This window comes from Dromiciops gliroides, chromosome 5 (genome assembly GCF_019393635.1).
Source record: "Dromiciops gliroides isolate mDroGli1 chromosome 5, mDroGli1.pri, whole genome shotgun sequence".
NCBI lineage: Eukaryota > Metazoa > Chordata > Mammalia > Microbiotheria > Microbiotheriidae > Dromiciops > Dromiciops gliroides.
Window position 1 is genome coordinate 138,226,565 of NC_057865.1, and position 21,138 is coordinate 138,247,702.

General features: G+C 37.7%; 1 protein-coding gene across 7 annotated transcripts in view; it reads left to right on the forward strand.

The window, feature by feature from the left end:
* DOCK4 (dedicator of cytokinesis 4) overlaps nt 1-21,138 on the forward strand; it is a 572,917-nt gene that overhangs the window by 322,557 nt on the left and 229,222 nt on the right. For all 7 annotated transcript variants that reach the window (XM_043965823.1, XM_043965817.1, XM_043965820.1 and 4 more), the window contains one exon: nt 2,766-2,854. In XM_043965823.1, the coding sequence (XP_043821758.1) occupies nt 2,766-2,854 (89 nt within the window). The remainder of the gene's footprint in view (nt 1-2,765; nt 2,855-21,138) is intronic.

Genomic DNA, 21,138 nt, shown 5'->3' on the forward strand with positions numbered 1-21,138 from the left:
TGATTCTTTTGAAATTTATAGTCTTAGAGAGTTACTTGTGCCATAGTATTAAAGGAATTTGTCCATGGTCATATAGATGTGTCAAAGACAGGACATGAATCTAGACCTTTCCAACTCTAAGACCAACCCCTTCTATCTATTCTACCATATTGGTTTTTGTCTTTCCCTAAGTACAGGACTAAAAAGTTGACCTGTGATTTCATAGGGAACTCCTTAATGAGAAGACTTCCTCTATTAATGCAGGTGGGCACCTTATTGCAACTTAAAGTTTTAGAGAATTTCCTAAAACAATGAGGAGTTAAATGTCTTGTCCAGAGTCCCATAAAAGTCATTCCATAATAGGGCTAAAACTCATGATCATTGGGGCAGCTAGGTGGCACAGTAGATAGAGCACCAGCCCTGGATTCAGGAGTACCTGAGTTCAGGTCCGGCCTCAGACACTTGACATTTGCTCGCTGTGTGACCCTGGGCAAGTCACTTAACCCCCATTGCCCAGCAAAAAAAAAAAAAAAAGAAAGAAAGAAAGAAAAGAAAAAAAGTAAATTAACACTCAAAAAAATTCATGATCATTGTCTCTTTCAAAGACGATTCACTCTGAAACATGTTAGAACCAAGTAATATGTTTGCAGGTCCTATCTTGCCTGGATCCCTAATAATAAAACACAAGCATTACTTTTTGATATTGCCCTTTTAAGGAACTGAAATTCTCAGCAAACATGTCATCAGAACTCACAGCTTTATTTGAAAGTGTAGGTAGTATGTGTTAAATCCATTCTGCTTAGGGGAAAACTGAGGGAGAGGCAGCTAAGAATATTTTCTTTGATCCTATGAAAAGCAGAGTAAAAGCCATGAATTCCTGCATTGCCTATGTAGCCCACTACCTCTCTGGTGTATACATTTTAATATTGCGTTTTACTTGTCATTAAGTGAGTAGTGGGTAATCCCAGGGAGTATGGAGAAGCCTCAGGAATATTGGCTATGTATGGTCTTTATGAAAAGAGCTGTTAAGTAGGGTGAAATCATAGACAAAAGAGAATAGGAACTTAGTTTTTTGTTTTTTTTTTTAAATACAAGGCACATGTTTATTAGAATTACAGTGAGAGGGAGAGGGAGGGAGACAGAGTCAGAGTTATCCTTTTTAGCTGACACCAAATCTGATGGCAGTCTAGGAGTTAGGAGCTGCCAAATCCCATGCCACTCTGGAGCTCAAACACAACATTAAGGAATTTTTTGAAGCTCTGGTGTATGAGCCAAAATGTTCTGGCCACAGACTTTTTAGAAGCTTTAGTTTCATTTTGGGTTTTGTTGGTTAAGAAAACACTTGAACATTGATATTGCTTAGGTATCTGGTAAGATACCAGTCATCTTTTCTCCTTACCCACTGAGGTAAAAGAAGGAAGAAAAATTTAAAAACAAAAACAAAAAAAAATACATACAAATTCTTCTGAAAGGTAATTTTGTTTCCTACTGTTGATCACATAGAATGATTTTATTTGATTTCAGCTTTTTTTTTCTATCAAAGTTGAAAAGGTCTAGTTATTGCTCCACTGTTAAGAAAGTTATATGTGTGACAGATTATGTCCATCATGAAAGTACCCATGAATGGCAAAATAGGTAAAATATAAACCAACAGTTTCAGATTCAGGACTCTGGAAAAAATACAACAGGAGAATAAGGTTTTTTTACTCTAGTTCATCTTAATCAGTGAAGCTGCCTTTTTGTCAGATCATGGAGAGAAATGTTAGTGGCTAATACAAGGTGGCAACATATTTAGAAATACATGTAAGGGCAAGAGAGGATGAGCTGAATGAAACCACTAACTAAGGAAGTAATTGTAATAAAAAAAGATGAAGATAGGCCCCAGTGTGCCCAAGTAGTTAAGATTTACTTAATCTAGGAAACATTTTCTGAGCTGAATTATGCTCTGTATAAAAGTTCAATACCCTTTGGTAAATCCTGAATACATTAGCGTTGAAGGTTGTGATTACAGGTTGATATCCAGCCTAATTTTTATTGTTGCAGAAACCTATCATGACCACTGACTTCAGTATAGACCAGTGATTGGGGAACTTTTTGTTCTTGAGACTCCTATACACTCTTTTTTTTTTTAATAAGCTTTGTTTATTTATTTATTTATTTATTTTTGGTGACGCAATTGGGGTTAAGTGACTTGCCCAGGGTCACACAGCTAGTAAGTATCAAATGTCTGAGGCTGGATTTGAACTTGGGTCCTCCTGACTCCAGGGTTGGTGCTCTATCTACAGCGCCACCTAACTGCCCCATCCCTATACACTCTTAAAAATTCTTGAGGACCCTTCCAACCAAAGTTTTTATTTATACAGGTTTTATCTATTGATTTTACCCTATTAAAATTAAAATGCCTTAATATTATTATGAAAATAATTTTTTACCTCTGGAATCCTCCGAATCATCAGATAAAGCTTTGAGAACCACTGGTATAGATAGTGTTGCAGTAGCCGATATTCATTCTGGATTTTTCTTTTGTTGACTCAGTTTGTAGGAGAAGTTTCCTGGATTGAAAGTACACCAAGGGATAATGTGGAGGTCCTGCTTATCTCAGAACAGTTATTGTGAACACTATGGTAGAATCTGATATAGGCTTTGTCTCACTGAGCAAACAAAAAGGAAGATTTTATCATCAGGTCCTATTACAGATGCTATATATCAGGAAGGTCAGATAAACTATTAAAAACATTGCTTGCTGTCATGCATCAAGACTTAACAGAGTTTCAATGTTTCTATAGGTGCAACACAGAGAGCGAATGGTATCAAATCCATGAAAATATCATCAAGAAACTTAACGCCCGCTATAATTTGACAGGCTCCAATGCAGGTGAGTTTATGCTGCAAGCAAATGCCTGGAGTTTGGTTGGGTTTTTTTAACCCATGTGTTGTTCTTGCTAAAAGTGTTAGGTATATATTCCAACTACTGACTCTTGGCCTTCCAGCTATAATTATATCTAAAAAACATTATTAAATTTTAGTGATAACACTATCTACATATTTCCTAAATCTCAGCCAAATTATTTCAAAATCTATGAAAGGAGACAAAACGTCTTGATCTTGTCCATGGGCTTAAGAGATCTAAATGAATATAGCTAAGAACTAAATGAGAAATAGACTTGGGTCCATAGCTATTGTGTGGAAATTGATGTTTCAAACTGAAATCTGTCATTATTGCCTATTTTTGGTTGCCAGCAAAGCTTTCTTATTACAGTTGAAGATACCAGATTTGTCAAGATGTGACAAGAGGGAGATTAATGTTTATTCTAATAGAAGGACTTTTCCATCTTTGGGAAGGCAGAGTATATCAGCAGATTGATGGACACATCATATGAAGAAACCCAGGTAGAATAGACCTAACTCACTAGTCCCTACTACAGTGGGAAAAAGAAAATAAAACACTGAATTTGGAATTTTCTGCTTGGCCAATCATTCTCACCTGTGAAGATCTTTTTAGATACCGACTCTCATCCAACATATTAACAATCCCTCCGAGCAAATTTAATAAGCATTCCATCTGTAGCTTCATCCAAGTCATTTATAATCATGTTAAGTAGCTCAGATACAAGGTTAGATCCCTGGGACACTCAAGCAGAAACATCTCTCCAGCTTGATATTGAGCCATTTTTGTCTAGTCATTTAGACAATTTCAGTTTACCCTATCTAGCCTACATCTTTCCATCTTGTCTATGGAGATAAGACTTTCTTATATGTTTTGTTAACATTTATGTAAATGGAATCTAAAGTATACCCTTGATTTAGCAGTCTAGAAATCCATCAGAAAAGCAAATTGTTAATAACAATGACTTAGCTTTCTAGAGAACTCGAATATTTACAAAAAGCCTGACACGTTGTAGGTGCTTACTAAATATTTATCTCAACAACTCTTTGGGGTGGGTGCTTCACATGTTGTTACCCCATTTACCAATTATGAACAATTTGAGTTACAGAGAGCTGAAATGACTTTAGCAGGGCTCACACAGCTCAGAATTCTAAGCCAACATGTATACTCAGATTTCTTGAGTGAATGACTTGAATTCTTACCAATTATAAGAAGAAATGAAGGGGCAGGTAGGTGGCACAGTGGATAAAACAGTGGTTCTGGAGTCAGGGGGCTCTGAATTCAAATTTTACCTCAGACACTTGTTACTTAGAAGCTATGTGACTCTGGGCAAGTTACTTAACCCTGATTGCCTTGCAAAAAAAAAGAAGAGGGGCAGCTAGGTGGCGCAGTGGATAGAGCACCGGCCCTGGAGTCAGGAGTACCTGAGTTCAAATCCGGCCTCAGACATCTAACACTTACTAGCTGTGTGACCCTGGGCAAGTCACTTAACCCCAATTGCCTCACTAAAAAAAAATAAATAAATAGATAGATAAATAAATAAATAAAAAGAAGAAGAAATGAAATTTGAACTATATAGTACCAGACTCCCAGTTCTCTGTTTCTCTTCAACACTTCAGTGATTTGCAGTGTCATTGGTACTGGCCTTTCCTTCAGACACACTCTTTCTGTATGTACCTGGAAGAAAAAAACAAAACAAAACAAAAAAGTTCATCACTCTAAAACCAGCCTGATGATGTGTTACTGCATTTACACAGGTTGGTCCTCAGACAACACGCACAATTAAGGAAATATATTTGAAATATTTTTTGCAGCTTGGCAGGATCTGCTAGAAATTATACTCAACTGACTCAAGGTAATCTCAATGATGTAATGAGATATCAGAGGAGGACTTTAGGGGCGAATGTTTACCTTATGGGACCATTGTCTTAAATAACAATGTTTCCATCCATTTAGTGTTTTAAATCAACGAAGCACCAAGTACACTTACACTCTCTCATTTCATCTTCATTACTGTCCTGTGAGCTACAGAGTATGAACATTTTTTATAGCCATCTGACAGATGAGCAAACCAAGTCTCAAAGAACTTGCATCCTTTACCCAAGATCATGCAGCAAGTAAATGGTCTAGTCAGAGCGGGAAACTCAGATGATCTGAATTCAAGTCCAGTACATTTTCTACCATGCTATACTACACCATTATCGAATGAAAGAGTAAATGAAGATAGAAATGGCTTTTCACTGGGACTTAATTTAGTTAAAGCTTGAAGTGTCTTCATGTAGTTCATTTGACTGCTATAAACAACATTCCAGACTATTCTCAATGGTGAGGTCAGTTACCTCCTCCCTCTCCCAAGAGATAGGGAGGAAGCCATGATTTGACCTAGTACTGATGTCAATCATATAGTTTAAACTAGAACGCAACACACTCTTGAGAACAATCACGAGCAAGACTCTGGGCACCTGCTATTGAACATCCTTGAGGGAAGTAGGAAGGGACTATTGAAAAAAGAACTAGTGAAAACAGTTATCAGTTCTATTATAGTTTTGTATATTGTAAAATTTTAGAATGTTATTTAGTCAGTCATTCTTTTTTAACAGGAAGTTTTTTATGATTTTATGCCAGAAATTCTTTTTTTATTATTTTACTTTTAATTTGTGGAATAAAACAAGTATTTTTAAAATAGTACAATAAAAAAAATGATTGCACATGAAATGGAAAATCCAAAGAGAGTAAATGTATGACTTAAAGAAAGTTGATGATACATTATCAGATGATCTAGATCTATTGCCACTTTTTTTGGAAGACAGAGAAAACATGGTAAATATTTCCTATGTTGATACTATGAAAAATCTGGAATTTGAAAAAAAATTCCCCTGAACTTCACAAAAACCCTGCCCCCTCAACAAAAGAGGATATTTTCATATGGAGTGTGAAACGGAAATAACATCATATGTGAAACTATAAAGCTTTACATGCAGCTTCTTTTAAATATATGTTAATAACATAGGCTATATTTACACTGTATGAATACACATCCATGTCTAAATGCATACATACAATCAATTCATCACCTTCCTTTCTAAACCATCTTGCTTGTCTCTGTTTCCTTCTGCCACTTCTTTAAGCTGGTTCTTTGGGAGGTCCTTTCCAGCTGGAGATGGAAGAATATAGTGGTCAGGACATTTGGAACTATAGAACCTACTTTCCTTCAAATCCTTCTTACTCTCTATGCAAACTCCACCTCTTGGGGCCCTGATCATTTATAAAATGAGATGGTTGGAGTTCATTGGCTTTAGACCTATAAAAATGGTACAGATCATTTAGTACCACCCTCACCCTTTGCAGGTGAGGCAATAGACCAAGACAAGAGGCTTACTAAACCTGGTGACACGATTCCTTTGAGTGAGAACAAAGGTTTTCCACTAGCATTCCCCGACTTACTCTTTTTTTGGGGGGGGGGGCAGGCAATGAGGGTTAAGTGACTTGCCCAGGGTCACACAGCTAGTAAGTGTCAAGTATCAGATCCTCCTGAATCCAGGGCTGGTGTTTTATCCACTGCGCCATCTAGCTGCCCCCTGACTTACTTTCAAAATTATTTTCTTTGTTCCTAATTTTCTTATTCGTGTTATTGGCATCACCATTTGCCTGTTAATAAAAGAAGTGGAGATGTAGCTCTGTATAATAGAAAAAGAGCTGACCTCAGAGTCACTAAAGCCTGGCTTCATGTCTCAACTGTGACAAATTGGAGGTGCAGGGAGGACTGTAAAGGCCCATTTCAAAACCACTCTTCAACCTTTGGTGTCTACCTGGCACTTAACTCTCACCTGCGGCTCCAAAAAGCTATAGCATGCACAGTGGCCACACTGTGGCAAAACTGTCTTGACAGATGGGCTAAACAAAGTTGAGGGTAATTGATGGGACCTCAAACCCATTAGTGAGTTATGTGGCATTTAAAAAGGTTTAAGAGACACAATTTCTGGGTAATTTAATCACTTATTAATAATGCAATTTTTTTTCCAGGCAATGAAGTTTAAGTGACTTGCACAGGGTCACACAGCTAGTGTCAAGTGTCTGAGGCCAGATTTGAACTCAGGTACTCCTGAATCCAGGGCCTGTGCTTTATCCACTGCGCCACCTAGCTGCCCCCTAATGCAATTATTTTAATAAAAAGATGGTCATTTGGGTGTCCCTCTCTTAAACCAAAGACAAGCATGGTGGCAGGATCATGGCTTATATGCCCTTTTGGAAGAGGTGTGTTCCTGAGGGTATCAATCAATTCTGATTAGTTAACAGTTAATGAGAGGTGAACTTTACAAAGAGAAGTAAGCTCGTTCCAATGAGGGGATGAGAGTGACATGTCATTCTTGGACAGAGACTATTCTTATACCCAGACTACCTAGTCTTGGGCAATCTAGACAAAGAAAGCCAGTTGGGTGGAGTGGCAATACCCAGAATGAGAAGACCATTAGTGCAATTCTCCATAAGCCCTGTCCTTGAGAGATTGGACAAGGAAATAGGACAGGAAAAAAATTGGGTCTCCGCAGTTTTAATAATTGGCTATTAATATGAGAAATAATCCTTTCTCTCAGTTAAGGGGATATGTACCTGAACCATGTGTAGACCAGTGGAGTGGGTAGAAGAGAATAATTTTTTTCCAGTGGTCATGAAAGCAGCTGAAGCAGGCTCTGTGGAGCACTTAGATCTTGGTCAGACATTAAAGATGCCAAGGTCACCCACTGCATCCTGGGCCATCGCCAGTCATCTTGACTTTTGTCCTGACATTTGGCTTCCATGACTTTGGAAGAGAGAGTGAGGTTGATGACTTTGTGCAACTTTGCCTCACTTAAATCCCATGAATGCACAAGACATCACTCTGTGATGTCATTGGTCCTTTGGGAAAACAAAGGACAAACAACAGCAGCAGCATTACTCTGGGCAAGCCATTTACCCTACCAGTGCCCCAAGCAGCTCTAATACTCTATATCAAAGCTTCTTAGACCATGGGTCACAACCCCATCTGGGGTTGTAGGGCTGAATGTGGGGGTCGAGAAAAATTTGGCAACAGTAATACCTCTTTTATATACCTATATATCTGGGGGCACATAAACATTTCTTGGGCGAAAAGGGGTTGTGAATGGAAAAAAGTTTATGAAGCTTTGCTCTAAACTGCAAAGCTTGTTCTAATCGGAATCAGTAGATGGAGCTTCTTCACCTGAAAATCCCTATGAAAGGAAATCACAGATTTGATGTGAAACAAACAAACACAAGTTACGGAACTCAAAAGTTTCTTCTCTCACTTAATCACTAATTCTGAGAGTACCAACCTGTTTTGCCTTTTTCCTCTAAAGCTTTTTGCTGCTTTTAATCACCTTTCCCCCTCTCTTTTGTACACATATTAGTTTCAAGGATAGAACAGACCCTTGGGTTGTGTTTCTTCTCCCCACCCTCCGCACCCCCAGGCCTTATATTTCCAGCCAATTCTTCTGTGTCTTTACTGATGATTTCTCATCATCTCCTCCACTCATTGGCTATAGATATGTCCCAAAACTCATTCCCCAGCTCTGTGTTTTTCTACCTCTTTTTCCTCAAGAGCATTGTTTCCTTTGTGAGCATCTAGCTGTTGCCAGGATGTGAATTATGCCCCAGTATAGTGTTGTAATGCTCACCACAAAATATTAAAGGAACTAGAAGAATGTCCTAGTGTGTCGAGTAGATACTTTACAGAAGATTCCCAAAAGACCTAAATAAGAATTGCCCAGGACTAGAATGCCTTAGTACTTTATGATCTGCATCTATCAAGGGAGTTTCTGCATAGAGGACAGGGATAGGCCCATTGAGTTATTGTTTATTGATTTCTGGTGTGTGTGTAGTAAGCCCTTAATAGCCGCTCACTCTGTTTCTCTCTTTCATGTCTGTTTAGCCATCTGTATGTCTTTCTATCTTATCTTATCTATGTACTACACATCTTCAGCCCTGACAAATTTATCTCATCTTTTCTCCATTCCCATATCACACTGTGTATAGGGATAGCTCTGTTTGACATCAAAGCAAAACTCATTTGGGGTAGGGTGGAGAGAGACAGACAGACACAGACACACAGAGAAAAGAGACAGACATTCAGAGAGAGAAAGACAGAAAGAGATGTAGAGGTCAATGGAAACAGAAACTGACAGATTATGTGAATGAAGGCATCTGTTCTGTCTTTCCCTCTCCATTCCCATAATCCTCTTCCTACTAAAAGCAGATTCTCTCTCACTCTCCCGCATTTCTTGATCTTAGATCATTGTATTATAGATTTAGAAATAGATAGGACCTCTGAGGCCATCTAGTTCATTGCCTTCATTTTACAGTCAAGGGAGCTGAGGTCTAGTAAGGCTAAGTGATTTTTCCCAAAGTCATATAGAATGTGGCAAAGACAAAATTTGAACCTAGGCCATCAGACTCTAAATCCAAAGCATCTTCTTCGCCATGCTGTGCAATTCACTTCTTCTTCTTTTTTTTTTTTGCAGGGCAGTGAGGGTTAAGTGACTTGCCCAGGGTCACACAGCTAGTAGTGTCAAGTGTCTGAGGTTGGATTTGAACTCAGGTCCTCCTGAATCCAAGGCCAGTGCTTTATCCACTGTGCCACCTAGCTTCCCCGCAATTCACTTCTGACGTCTCTTTCTTCATTCTTTGATTGTAGACTGTCATCACATCTCCTGATATTGGTTAATTAACTTGCTATTTGATTTTCCATTTCCATCGCTCTATTCCTGAATAAAACTCATAAAGGAATCATTTTCTCTCTCAGACTCTGGGATGGCCCCTGACCTTTGTCCTCTGCTTCAAATAGATTTTAGGCAGAGCTGTAAGAATTATATGCTCCAAAAATTCCTATAATATGTAATTTCCCTTTTTAAAACATTGTGGCAATCATCTCTTGAGTTAAAGCTCTTGAGCAAAAATTAAATCTAATGCCCCACCTTAACCCCCAGTGCCTTTGTATCTCTTCCAGAACCTAGCACAGTGTCAAGTACACAGTCGTCACTTAATTAATGTTTGAATAAGTGACTGTGTATTTGTTTAGTCTCTTTCTTCCATTGGATATTAGTCCTACAGAGGAAAGGATAGCATCCACTTCCTCTGGCATCTTGTCTCTGTCCTCACACCTGTCTCTTTAGCCACTAGGTTATTTGTCAATATTATTGAGTGAAAGACTGACTTCCTGCCCTTAGAACTCTGAAAATAGTGGGAATGCAAAAAGATATGTAGTCTAAGCTAGAGAATTCTTGCATGTCACCTTGCAACCTCACTGTCATTCTTAACTCCTCATTCTCACTCACCTCATATGTCCAATTTATTGCCAAATTGTGTCATATAGATCTCAGCTCATTCTACCTCTATGCTCACCTCTCACTTGCATTATTGTTATATTTTTCTAATTGGTTTCCCTGCCTCAGGACTCTTGCCATCTTTCACTCACCTGACAAAGTCATTTTCCTGAAGTGTAGGTCTGACCATATTACCCCATATCAGTAAAACCCAGTAGCTTCCTTTTATCTCAAAGAACAAATTTTAAGTTCCTTGTTTTGCATTTAAATCTCTTCATAACCTGGTCCCTCTTTGCCTTTCTAGACTTCTTACATTTTGTTGTTATTGTTCAGTCATGTCTGACTTTTTATGACCCTATTTGGCAAAGATACTGGAGTGGTGGCAGCTAGGTGGCACAGTGGATAGAGCATCGGCCATGGATTCAGGAAGACGTGAGTTCAAATCCAGCCTCAGACACTTGACATTTACTAGCTGTGTGACCCTGGGAAAGTCACTTAACCCCAATTGCCTCACAAAAACAAACAAACAAAAAGATACTGGAGTGGTTTGCCAGTTCCTTTTCCAGATGCGGAAACGGAGGCAAATAGGATTACATGACTTTCCCAGAGTCACACAGCTAGTAAGTGTCTGAGGTCAGATTTGAACTCAGGAAAAGAAGTCTTTCTCAGCCTAGGCCCAGCACTCTATGCACCATGGCTCCACCAAGCTGCCTCTTTGCTCTTCTACATATTGGCTACAATCTAGCTACAGTGGCCTATTTGCTGTTCCCTGAATATGATATTCCATCTCCCATTTCTGTGCCTTTGTCCTTGCTCTCCCCCACCCTGTTCCTGGAATATTCTCTCTCCCCATCTCTACCTCTTGGTTTATTTGGCTTTTATCAAGACTCAGATCAAATCCCACTTTCTATAGGAAGCCTTTCCTGGTTGATCAGATGCTAATGCATGAGATTACTTTCTGTTTACTCAGTTTATATCCTACATATACTTGTTTTCATGCCTGTCTTCCCCATTATAATATGAACTCCTTGAGGGCAGAAAATCTTTAAGCTTTCTTTTGTATCTCCATTTCTTTTCACCTTTTCTCCCTCCATCCCTCACTCTTTCCCTTCTTTCTGTGAGTGCTCTGCCCAAAGGGATATAAATTTTCATTGATGAAACGTTTAAAATATAGATATCTTGGGGCTTGGGGGCTAGATTTTTTCCCCTCTTCCCTACTTATTCTCTTAAAAAAAAAACTGGGAGAATCCACTCTTTTGTCTCATGTAGTTTCAAATATGATTTCATGAAACAGAGCTCTGGAAAACCAGGCCATCGGAATTCAAATGGAGCTAACTAGACTATATCTTGGACTCAAATCACCCTGGCTCTCACTGATGGACCAATAATAGCTCATAGACCAAGACTCACTTGGTGATTGTTTGGGTTTGGATGGCTCTGAGTAAGTGTGAATAGCAATTTTTTTGTCTGTTCTGGCTGGAAAACCTAAGGATTTTCCCCTCCCAGTTTGATTTTTTTTTTCTTGGAGTAGGCAAACTAGGCCATCTTGCTTTCATTTCTTAGCTATCCCTAAATCACTGAATGGGTTTTGCCTTAGACAAACTGAGACCTGGAAAAGACCTTAGCTTAAAAAGGCCAAGGTCTCCCACTATATCTGGGGTTATCTCTAGTTGTCCTGACCTGTGTCTTGCTATTGGACTCAGATGACCCTAGAGGAGGGAGTGAGGCTGGTAACTTTGCACAGCTCTGCCTCACTTAAATCCAATTTTCTTGCAAGTCAAGACATAACTCTCCTGATGTCACTGGTCCTTTTTGAGAATGAAGGACAAAAAAAAAAAAAGAGAGAGAGAGGATGGACAAATAATAACAGCACTAATACTGGTACATTATAGGTGCTTATTTTTTTTTGAATTTAATTTTGTTTTTTATTACTCTGAAGTATTATGAATGCCCAGAACATGATACATTCAAAATCTAGTGGAAAAATCACCTCCAATATCTGTTGTTTTAAATGAGATGTGTCAAGCTTCTGCCCCAGTATGGCCTAAACTAGATTAAAAAGTAACTGGGAAATGGTTAACAAAATAAAATAAAAAGATAACACAACACAGATGTTAATTGTGATGTTAATTCGATTTTCCAAGTCAGTATGTGGCCTGGCCCACAGGGATCCATTTCTATTGGAGTTTTACACTACTGTTCTAGATGGCATTATAGGTGCTTATTGACTGATCCATTGACCGACTTGAGGACTTTCAGTCAATAAATATTTATATTATATTTTATTTTCCTCCTAAAAACATTTTTTAAAAAAGTCTTGCATTCCAAATTCTTTTTCTCCCTCCCTCATTTCCTTCCACCCTTGATGAGATGATAAGCAATCTGATATAGGTTAATATACATTTAACAAGCACCTACAATGTAACATACACTTTGCTAAGCACTAGGGATAAAAAAAAAAAAGTTCCTATCCTCTAGTTCCCATTCTAATGGGGGCAGAGGGTGGGAAGACCCGTAAACACATATGTATAAAGAAGCTACATATAGGAAAATAGAAAAAAAAAATTAGAAGGGGGAGGCCCTAGAATTTAAAAGAGCTTCTGGTAAAAGATGGGATTTTAGCTGAGACTTATGGGAAGCCAAGGAAGCCCATAGGCACAAATGAGGAAAGAAAGCATTGCAGGCATGGGGAATGTTTTCATGGAACCTTGCAGAGGTTAGTGTCACTGGACTGAAAAGTACATGGTGGAGAGTAAGGTGTATGTAAAATGTCAAATATTTTTGTTAAGTGGAAATAATTGTCTTCCTTTTAATAAAGAAGAGATGATATCCCTTGTTGAAATATTTTGTTTTTGTTTTTGTTTGTGAGGCAATTGGGGTTAAGTGACTTGCCCAGGGTCACACAGCTAATAAGTGTTAAGTGTCTGAGGCTGGATTTGACCTCAGGTCTTCCTTACTCCAGGGCCGGTGCTCTATCCACTGCACCACCTAACTGCCCCTGGAATATTTTTAATAAATTGGTTTTTTACCTCCCATGTTGGAAGTGAGGATCTATATGACTAACTTTGAAGTAGATTGTGTCTCAGTGGAAGAATCTAGGGTTGGAGACTATGAGAAATGGGTAATTGTCTCCTCTCAATGTGGATATAACAGTCAGCCATACTTCCCCTAACCTGTTTGTAGGACAAAGGTCTCATCCTCTCCTCCCCCTCAGGTTAGCAAGGTCACATGGTTCAAGGAGCCCTGGTCTCAATTAGGTCCTCTCCAGAATTCTGTCCATATAAGGAAGTATAAGGTCCACTCCTGAGTTATGCCCATACAAGGAAGAGGGGTGGGAATACTGCGTTCCGATTAGCTAGTTTTTGCATGTAGATTGTAACCCCACCAGTGATGAAAAAGGGGAAGGTCCATTCGAGTTAGGGACTAGGGTATAAAACAGGGCCTGCGAGCCCCCTTTGGGGGCACCCACTAGCTGCACACTAGGGTGCCTCCTTCTCATGAGAAGAAAATAAAGCCTTTGTCACCTCGCTGCTGAGTTCCTGAGAATTATTGAGAAGAGGATGTCTTTTTCCCTCACAGAGACTGAGGCAATTAAGAGTCCTAACCCAGAATGTGGATTTTGACTTCTAATACCTTCCTCCTTCCATTGGATGATATTCTATCCTACCAAAGTTTAGTTATCAAATTTAATTGCTCTACAAGTTGGGTGATTTATCAGTGACATATTCTTTGATTTTTTTTCCATATTATTTCTTAGAGATTAGTACTGGGGAAAAAAAAAGCTTCGAAATTTCATTTAAAATGAATTTTGGCTAAGCTGCCCAGGCTATGTTTCATTGATGTCTTTTTATCTCTAGAGTTGTAATCCTGTCCATTTAATAGATAAAAGGATTTTTTTTTTTTTACAGTTAAATAGTTTGACCCTCCCCTTCCCCTACAATGAGACTTGTCTTGCAAAGGAACATTAAGCTTCTTCATTGGTTATGGGAGCTGGCTAAAGTAATATGAATGATGCATCTCATTTTTGAAGTTATATATTTAAATGAATCTAAATTTCTCTCATTTTATATGTTATTATAACATATAATGGCACAACAGAAAAAGCGCTGGGCCTGCAATTAGGAAAACCTGAGTTTAAATCAGCCCTCAAATATTTACTAGCTGTGTGATCCTGGGCAAGTCACTTAACCTCTGTTTATCTTGGTTTCCTCATCTGTAAAAGGGGGATAATAAATAATAGCTCCTACCACAGGCATTGTTGTGGGGATCAAGTGAATTTATAATTGTAAAGTCTCTGGCATGTACTAAGTGCTATATAAATGTTAGTATTATAAAGTATTGATTTATTATTATTATTATTATTATTATTAACATGAAGCCATCGGGGTATTATTATTAAAATACAAAGGGCATACTTTGAATAACTCACATCAAAAGGAGAGAAGTAGCAGGACATATTGAAAACCAGGAAGACTTGAATTTAAGTCCTGTGTCTGATACATACTGGGTCTGTGATAGTAGCCAAGATGCTGTGTAGACCACTACTATCAAACTCAAGTAGAAAAGAATTCCTACAAAACCACAAATTAACATGCTCTGTTTTGTATTGTATTTTACTTATTTTGTTAAATGCTTTGCATTTACATTTTAATCTGATTTTGGACCTACTGGGAAAAAAGTATAATTTTTATTAATTAGTAAAACTTACCTTACTTGGGAGTTCCCTGTGCCAAGACTTAATTCCAATCCTGTCACTATCAACATAAAAAATGTTCACAAAAACATTTAATATACTGAGAGCAAATAATTATTGTGAATGCTACTTCTAACCTTTAGGATCAAGCTGAATTTTAGGATTTTTAACAACATACAATCTTACTGAGTCAATTAGATTGACTGTGGAGAATTCAGTTCAGGACTTGGAATGAAATATATCCTAGAATCATTAGATTTTGAGCTATGAGTTATGACAGAAATTATCACATTACCATATTACCTGTACATGTATCAGATTTTATTACTATGATATTTAAAGTACAAATCCAAAATCAGGAAATTTTCTGTCAAGTTTAGTTTCTCTAAGAATCTTTCTTTGTCTCCAAAAATATATGTTGTGGGGGCAGCTAGGTGGCACAGTGGATAGAACACTGGCCCTGGAGTCAGGAGGACCTGAGTTCAAATCTGGTCTCAGACACTTAACAATTACTAGCTGTGTGACCCTGGGCAAGTAACTTAACCCCAATTGCCTCATCCCCCCCCCCCAAAAAGACAAAAAGATATGTTGTTTGTAATCTTATGTTCCTAGTGATTTGGGGGGGGGGGAACTGTAACATAACAAGTAGCAAAGGAATTGGTAAAGAAATATATGACCTCTTGGTTGCAGGTTCCATTTTAAGGCTCATGAAGGCACATATGGAATCCATGGTATTTGACCAAATGCAGGAAGTAAATACTGCTATGCATGCTTTGGGGTGTTAGCTCATTTCTTAATGGATGATAACCCCATGAACTTGTGCCTCCAAAATGCTATTTTTGCTTCCTTAATCAATGACTCAAAATTATAATTAGAATCATAATAATAACTTCTTTGACTTTAAGATGCTCAGTTTGGAAATAATTTTTCCAAATTTAATTAAGAACAATGTAGGAATTACTGGCACCACCTATTGGCCAGAAATATAGAATGGAAAATTATCACTTTTATTTCTTAATTATAAAACCAGGTTCTTTTCAGGGTATTTAACCTTTTTGGGCCTCAGTTTCCTCTTTTGCAAAATGAAAACTTTTTTTTCACTAGGTGATCTTTAAAGTCTCTTCTGTGTCTAAATTCATGCTGCAATAAGTCCAAGTTGTAAAGAAAAAACAAATTCAGTGTAAATGAGATATGAGACCCATTAAATGGCTTTTGTGTGACAAACTTAGACACAAATGAGCATAAATGATGGTGAATTTTGTTAACTAGGGAAATATGACAGTAGGGTTCTTTTTGAAGTGGGGAAAAATACATGGTAAATGGCTAGTATTTCAATTTTATCATCAAAAATTAAATTTTACAATTTAAGTTCTATCGATATGACTGCCCTTGAAATCTCCTAATTACATGTTACCTTAGAAGTACAGAAATACTTTCCTCTCATCACCCTGTGAGGTAGAGAGCCTAAGTGCTATTTCCCCCACTTAGAGTTGAGGACTATGAGGCTCAAAACAGATTAAATGACTAAATCGTTTGATTAGGTTCCACAGCTGGTGTCAGGAGGAGGAATGGAACCCAGGTCTTTTGAGTCCCAGCTTAGTTGGTTCTGCAGTACTCCTGCCCTTCCTTCTTTCACTGTACCAAAACAGAGTATTTCAAAACAATTTTTTCACAACAAAATTTAAAACCAAGTAACTTGGAAATCAGTTGGGGTACAGGGAGGCAAAGAGCTGGGTCCTTTAATTTATAATCTTTTTATTCCAATCTATCAAAACAATAGATTCTCAAGAAACTCACACCAGTGCTGACTGTGAGCTGTAAATATGACGAATTTAAAATAAACTCACCAACCCTAACTTTTCCTTTTTAGTTATCACTGTTACACTGTCCATATAAAAGATATGAATTCTTTGAGTCAGAACTAAGAATACCTAGTTGATGGTTTTCTCCTCATGACAACATTTTCGGCTTGTCTAGCAAAAAGCCTAGTACTATTTTGTTGAAGCCAACACTCCTGTATTATTTCTTATCTTGCAGCAAGAAAAAGGTTGGTTAAGTGGTAATTGACAGAAATTTATCATTTGTGGCTAGACACAGAGCATGGAGAGGAAGTCACCAATGACAGGCTTGGGCTGCCAATAGTGAACAAAGTTACTTATGCTTACTTTAGGTGAGGCCTTAATGAATAGTTGATCCTTTTTTTTTTTTTAATGTGAGATCACCCTCACCCTATGGAGATAGTAGCTCCATTTATGCTGTCTAGTCTTATCCATACCTTTCTATAAAATATTTATACAGGCTGTGTCCTGTGCTCTGGAGACATTCCTCTGACTCTCTTTTTTTTTTTTTTTTGGTGGGGCAATGGGGGTTAAGTGACTTGCCCAGGGTCACACAGCTAGTAAGTGCCAAGTGTCTGAGGTCGGATTTGAACTCAGGTACTCCTGAATCCAGGGCCAGTGCTTTATCTACTGCGCCATCTAGCTGCCCCCTACTCTGACTCTCTTAATGTTTCATAGGGAACAAAGTACTACTTAGTCCATTTTTTGTCTCTCATTCTCAATGTATGACCAGATCACCCGCTCTTTTAGTCATATATATCTCTGGCAGTATCTTTTACTTCAATTTTTATATATTAGTTATGAGTGGTGACATGCTATACCCTACTGGCACCCTTTGTTTTCACCATAGGGAATACTATATCAAATATTTGAAGGCTAAAGTAAGCTAAAGAGAAAATCTATACTGATTTTTTTTATTAGCTTCTTATTTGCTATCTTTTTTTTTCTTTCTATTTTTTTTTAAGCAAGACAATAAGGGTTAAGTGACTTGCCCAGGGTCACACAGTTAGTAAATGTCAAATGTCTGAGGCCAAATTTGAACTCAGGTTCTTTTGAATCCAGGGCCAGTGCTTTATCCACTGTGCCATCTAGCTGCCCCCTTGCTATCTTTTTCATTAGGGTTTTTGCATATGAAACCTAGTACAGTAAAAATTCATATTAGGGAACTAATGGACATTAGCTTTGGAATCTGTGGCCCTGCATTCAAATCCCATCTCTGATACTTACTACCTTTGTGACTTTGGGCAAGTCATTTAATTCCCTGGGCTTCAGTTTCCTGATTTCTAAAATGAGGAGTGGTTGGCTGCTAAGATCTCTTCTAGATCCAGATCCATGACCCTGTGACCTATGTTGGGATGATTAAAAATAAAACTGTCTGCTAATAAAAGAGTGTTCTTGTAGGACCCAGGTATTCTCATTGCCATGGTCAATAATCACAACTCACATTTGTATAGCATTTAATAATGGACTTTCCTCACTATATTACTGAGAAGTCAGTAGTACACATATGTTTATTCCCATTTTATAAATGAGCAAACCATGGCTGAAATGTACATTGAAAGGTCCATGGTTAGGATGGTAGTGGATATCACACTTCAGTTTTTAACCCAGGATTCCTGACCTTCCAGCTTGTTTTCTTTCTATACTATGTAAACAAAGAGATGGACTATACAGATTAATATTGTTCAGAAAATACTTATTTACATAATACAACAGGAATGGAATATTCTTATAAGACCAAACATCATACATTAGGAAAATGTATGTTAATTTTGGCCCTTATTAATTGGATTTTCACTAAGAGGAGAAGCTTCAACAGTTGAGTGCATTCATGATTAAAATGAAAAATTAAGAAAGGCCCAGCAGAAGACTCAGTCTTATAAGTAAGGCACTACTTTTATAATTGCATTTCTTAATCTCTATAAATAATATTTATTCATTTTAATAGAACTCTTCAGCGATGGTGATTCTGTTTGCCAAACAATACAATATGCAATAATTAAGATCTCTAGTACAGGCAATTTGATTTTTTAGCCAAAGGAGAAACTATCCACCAAATTCTCTTTCTGCTTAAGGTGAAATGAAGGGCACTGACCCCATGTGTTTGCTGATCATTGGGGGGAAAACAGGTTATTGAGCAGATCCACTGACACTCTAATTGTTAACCATGGATTGGCCAACAGAGATGGCTTAGGTCATGTCAGAAAAGAAGGCAAATTGGTCTTAGGGAGTCATGACCTGGAAATTCCAAAGACTTTTTGAATTTCTCATGTTATACAGAATGATATATAACTATAAAATAATGTTACTGTTTCATAAACTAGAAATTCAAAGAGTGTCAGCCATTCAAAGTAGTTTGCCTTTAAAGGGTATTTGTTTTTATTCAAATGATACCACTATTTCTCAAAACTTTTGTGGAACTCCTCATATTCCTTCAGGATTTCAGCAGCATTCAAAAAATATTTTCTATAATGGCAGCCTCACTGGCATAATTATATGGCCTCCCGAGGAGACTATACTGCAAAGGGAATAAAATATTATCATTTGGATATGTGTTTACATATCTCCTAAGCCAGGAATTCTTGACTTGACATCTATGGACAGTCCAATTTCAGGGGGTCGATGAATTTGGACAGGGACTAAATATTTTCATTAGCTTTAATAGAAATTTAACATTTCTTTCACTTATTAAAACATTATTCTGAAGAGAATTCCACAGGTTTCACCAGGATGCCAAAGGGAGCCTTGACACCAAAAAAAAAAGGTTAAGAACCCTTGCTTTAAACCAATAAGGGTGTTTGTAATACTCACACTTTGGATGTCCCATTGTCATAGAGCTAACCTGCCATATCTCTTTATAAATTAATAGTGTATAAGGAGGGTGGAAGTGGAGTGCTCGCAGTGCTACCAGTATTATTCCTAGGTATAGCAGAGATATTTTAAGTTCAGTTTTCAAATTTCACCAAAATGACTTAGGAGCTAGAAAATAAGTTGTTAAGGAACTAATAACTATCTTTAGGAAGTTTTGCTGCCACCCAATGGAAATTACTGATGTTGCAATATGAGAAGCTTAATTCTCCTTCATGCTGTTATTTATTGCCTGTTTTTCCCATTCCCGATTATTATCAAGAAATATTATTTCTAAAGTGATTCAAAATCTACTGGTTACCATTTGTCACATAAGTTTTCTTTGTAGTTAGTTTTTAGGAACGTTATGCTTCCCTCTCTTCTCTTAGAAATCTTCAATTATACCCCCATCCTACTTTCATACTGTTCTGATAGCTCCACTTCCTTTTTTTGGCAGCCAGAGACTTTTTATGATATTTTTAGATAGTCTTTTTTTAATAGCTATCCTGAAAATATGTTGTTCAGCAACGGTTTCCTTAAAAATCAGTTCTTTTGTCTTTCTATTTCATTCATCTTCTGAATTCATTCCACCTTGTTTGTCGTGATTAGTTGTAAGAATGAACATGAATTCTGAATGTCATGGAAGTGTTGTCTTTGAGTCTCATTCTGTGAGATCCTGGCTCCTGAGAATACTTGGAAAGAGGTTGAATAGTGGAAGTTACCCTGGTGGCCATTCATTTCCTGTATTAAAAACAGCAGATGAGCTCCATGCACATTGAAAAACTCAGATGAAATCTGAGGGAAAAATCAAGTCGTGCATGAAGAAGCCAGATCTAACAAGACCCTCAATATGCGCAAAACTGGTATAAGATGCTGAAATGTGTTTGCTTCAGGTAATATGCTGTCAATACATATTATTTGTAATTTCTTACAAACTCAGGCATGTATCTGCATGCTTCTTTTATGTGATTAGGTAGAAGACAATCACAGAACAGATATATGCATAATTACATAGATGTATATTGTTGTCAAATAGGAATATAATTATATGGCACATTACCCTCATCTTCCTTCCTATGTAGTCATCTCCTGAGTTATACCATATCAAATGAGATAATATTTGTAAAAATTGCTGAGCACACAGGTGCTAAATAGGAGGCAACTTGGTGGCTCAGTAGATAGAGTGCTTGGCTCTGGAATCAGGAATACCCAGGTTCAAATGTGGCCTCAGACTTTTACTAGTTGTGTGACCCTGGGCAAGACACTTAACATCTGTTTCCCTTGATCCACTGGAGAAGGAAAAGGCAAATGAGTCTAATATTCTTGCTCACAATACCCCATGGATAGTAGAGCCCATGGAGTCATGAAGAGTCAGACATGCTTGAATGACTGAACAGCGACAACAACAGGTGCTGTATGAATTCAGATTCCCTCCCTCTTATACTTCCCCAGAACCTGTGATATGAGATGCTTTTAGGTATCATCCCCATTTTGCAGATGAAGAAAATAGGATCACTCAGTTAAAGGACTTGCCGAAGGTTACATACCTGTCAGCAAGCATGTATCTAGTGCCCACTGTGT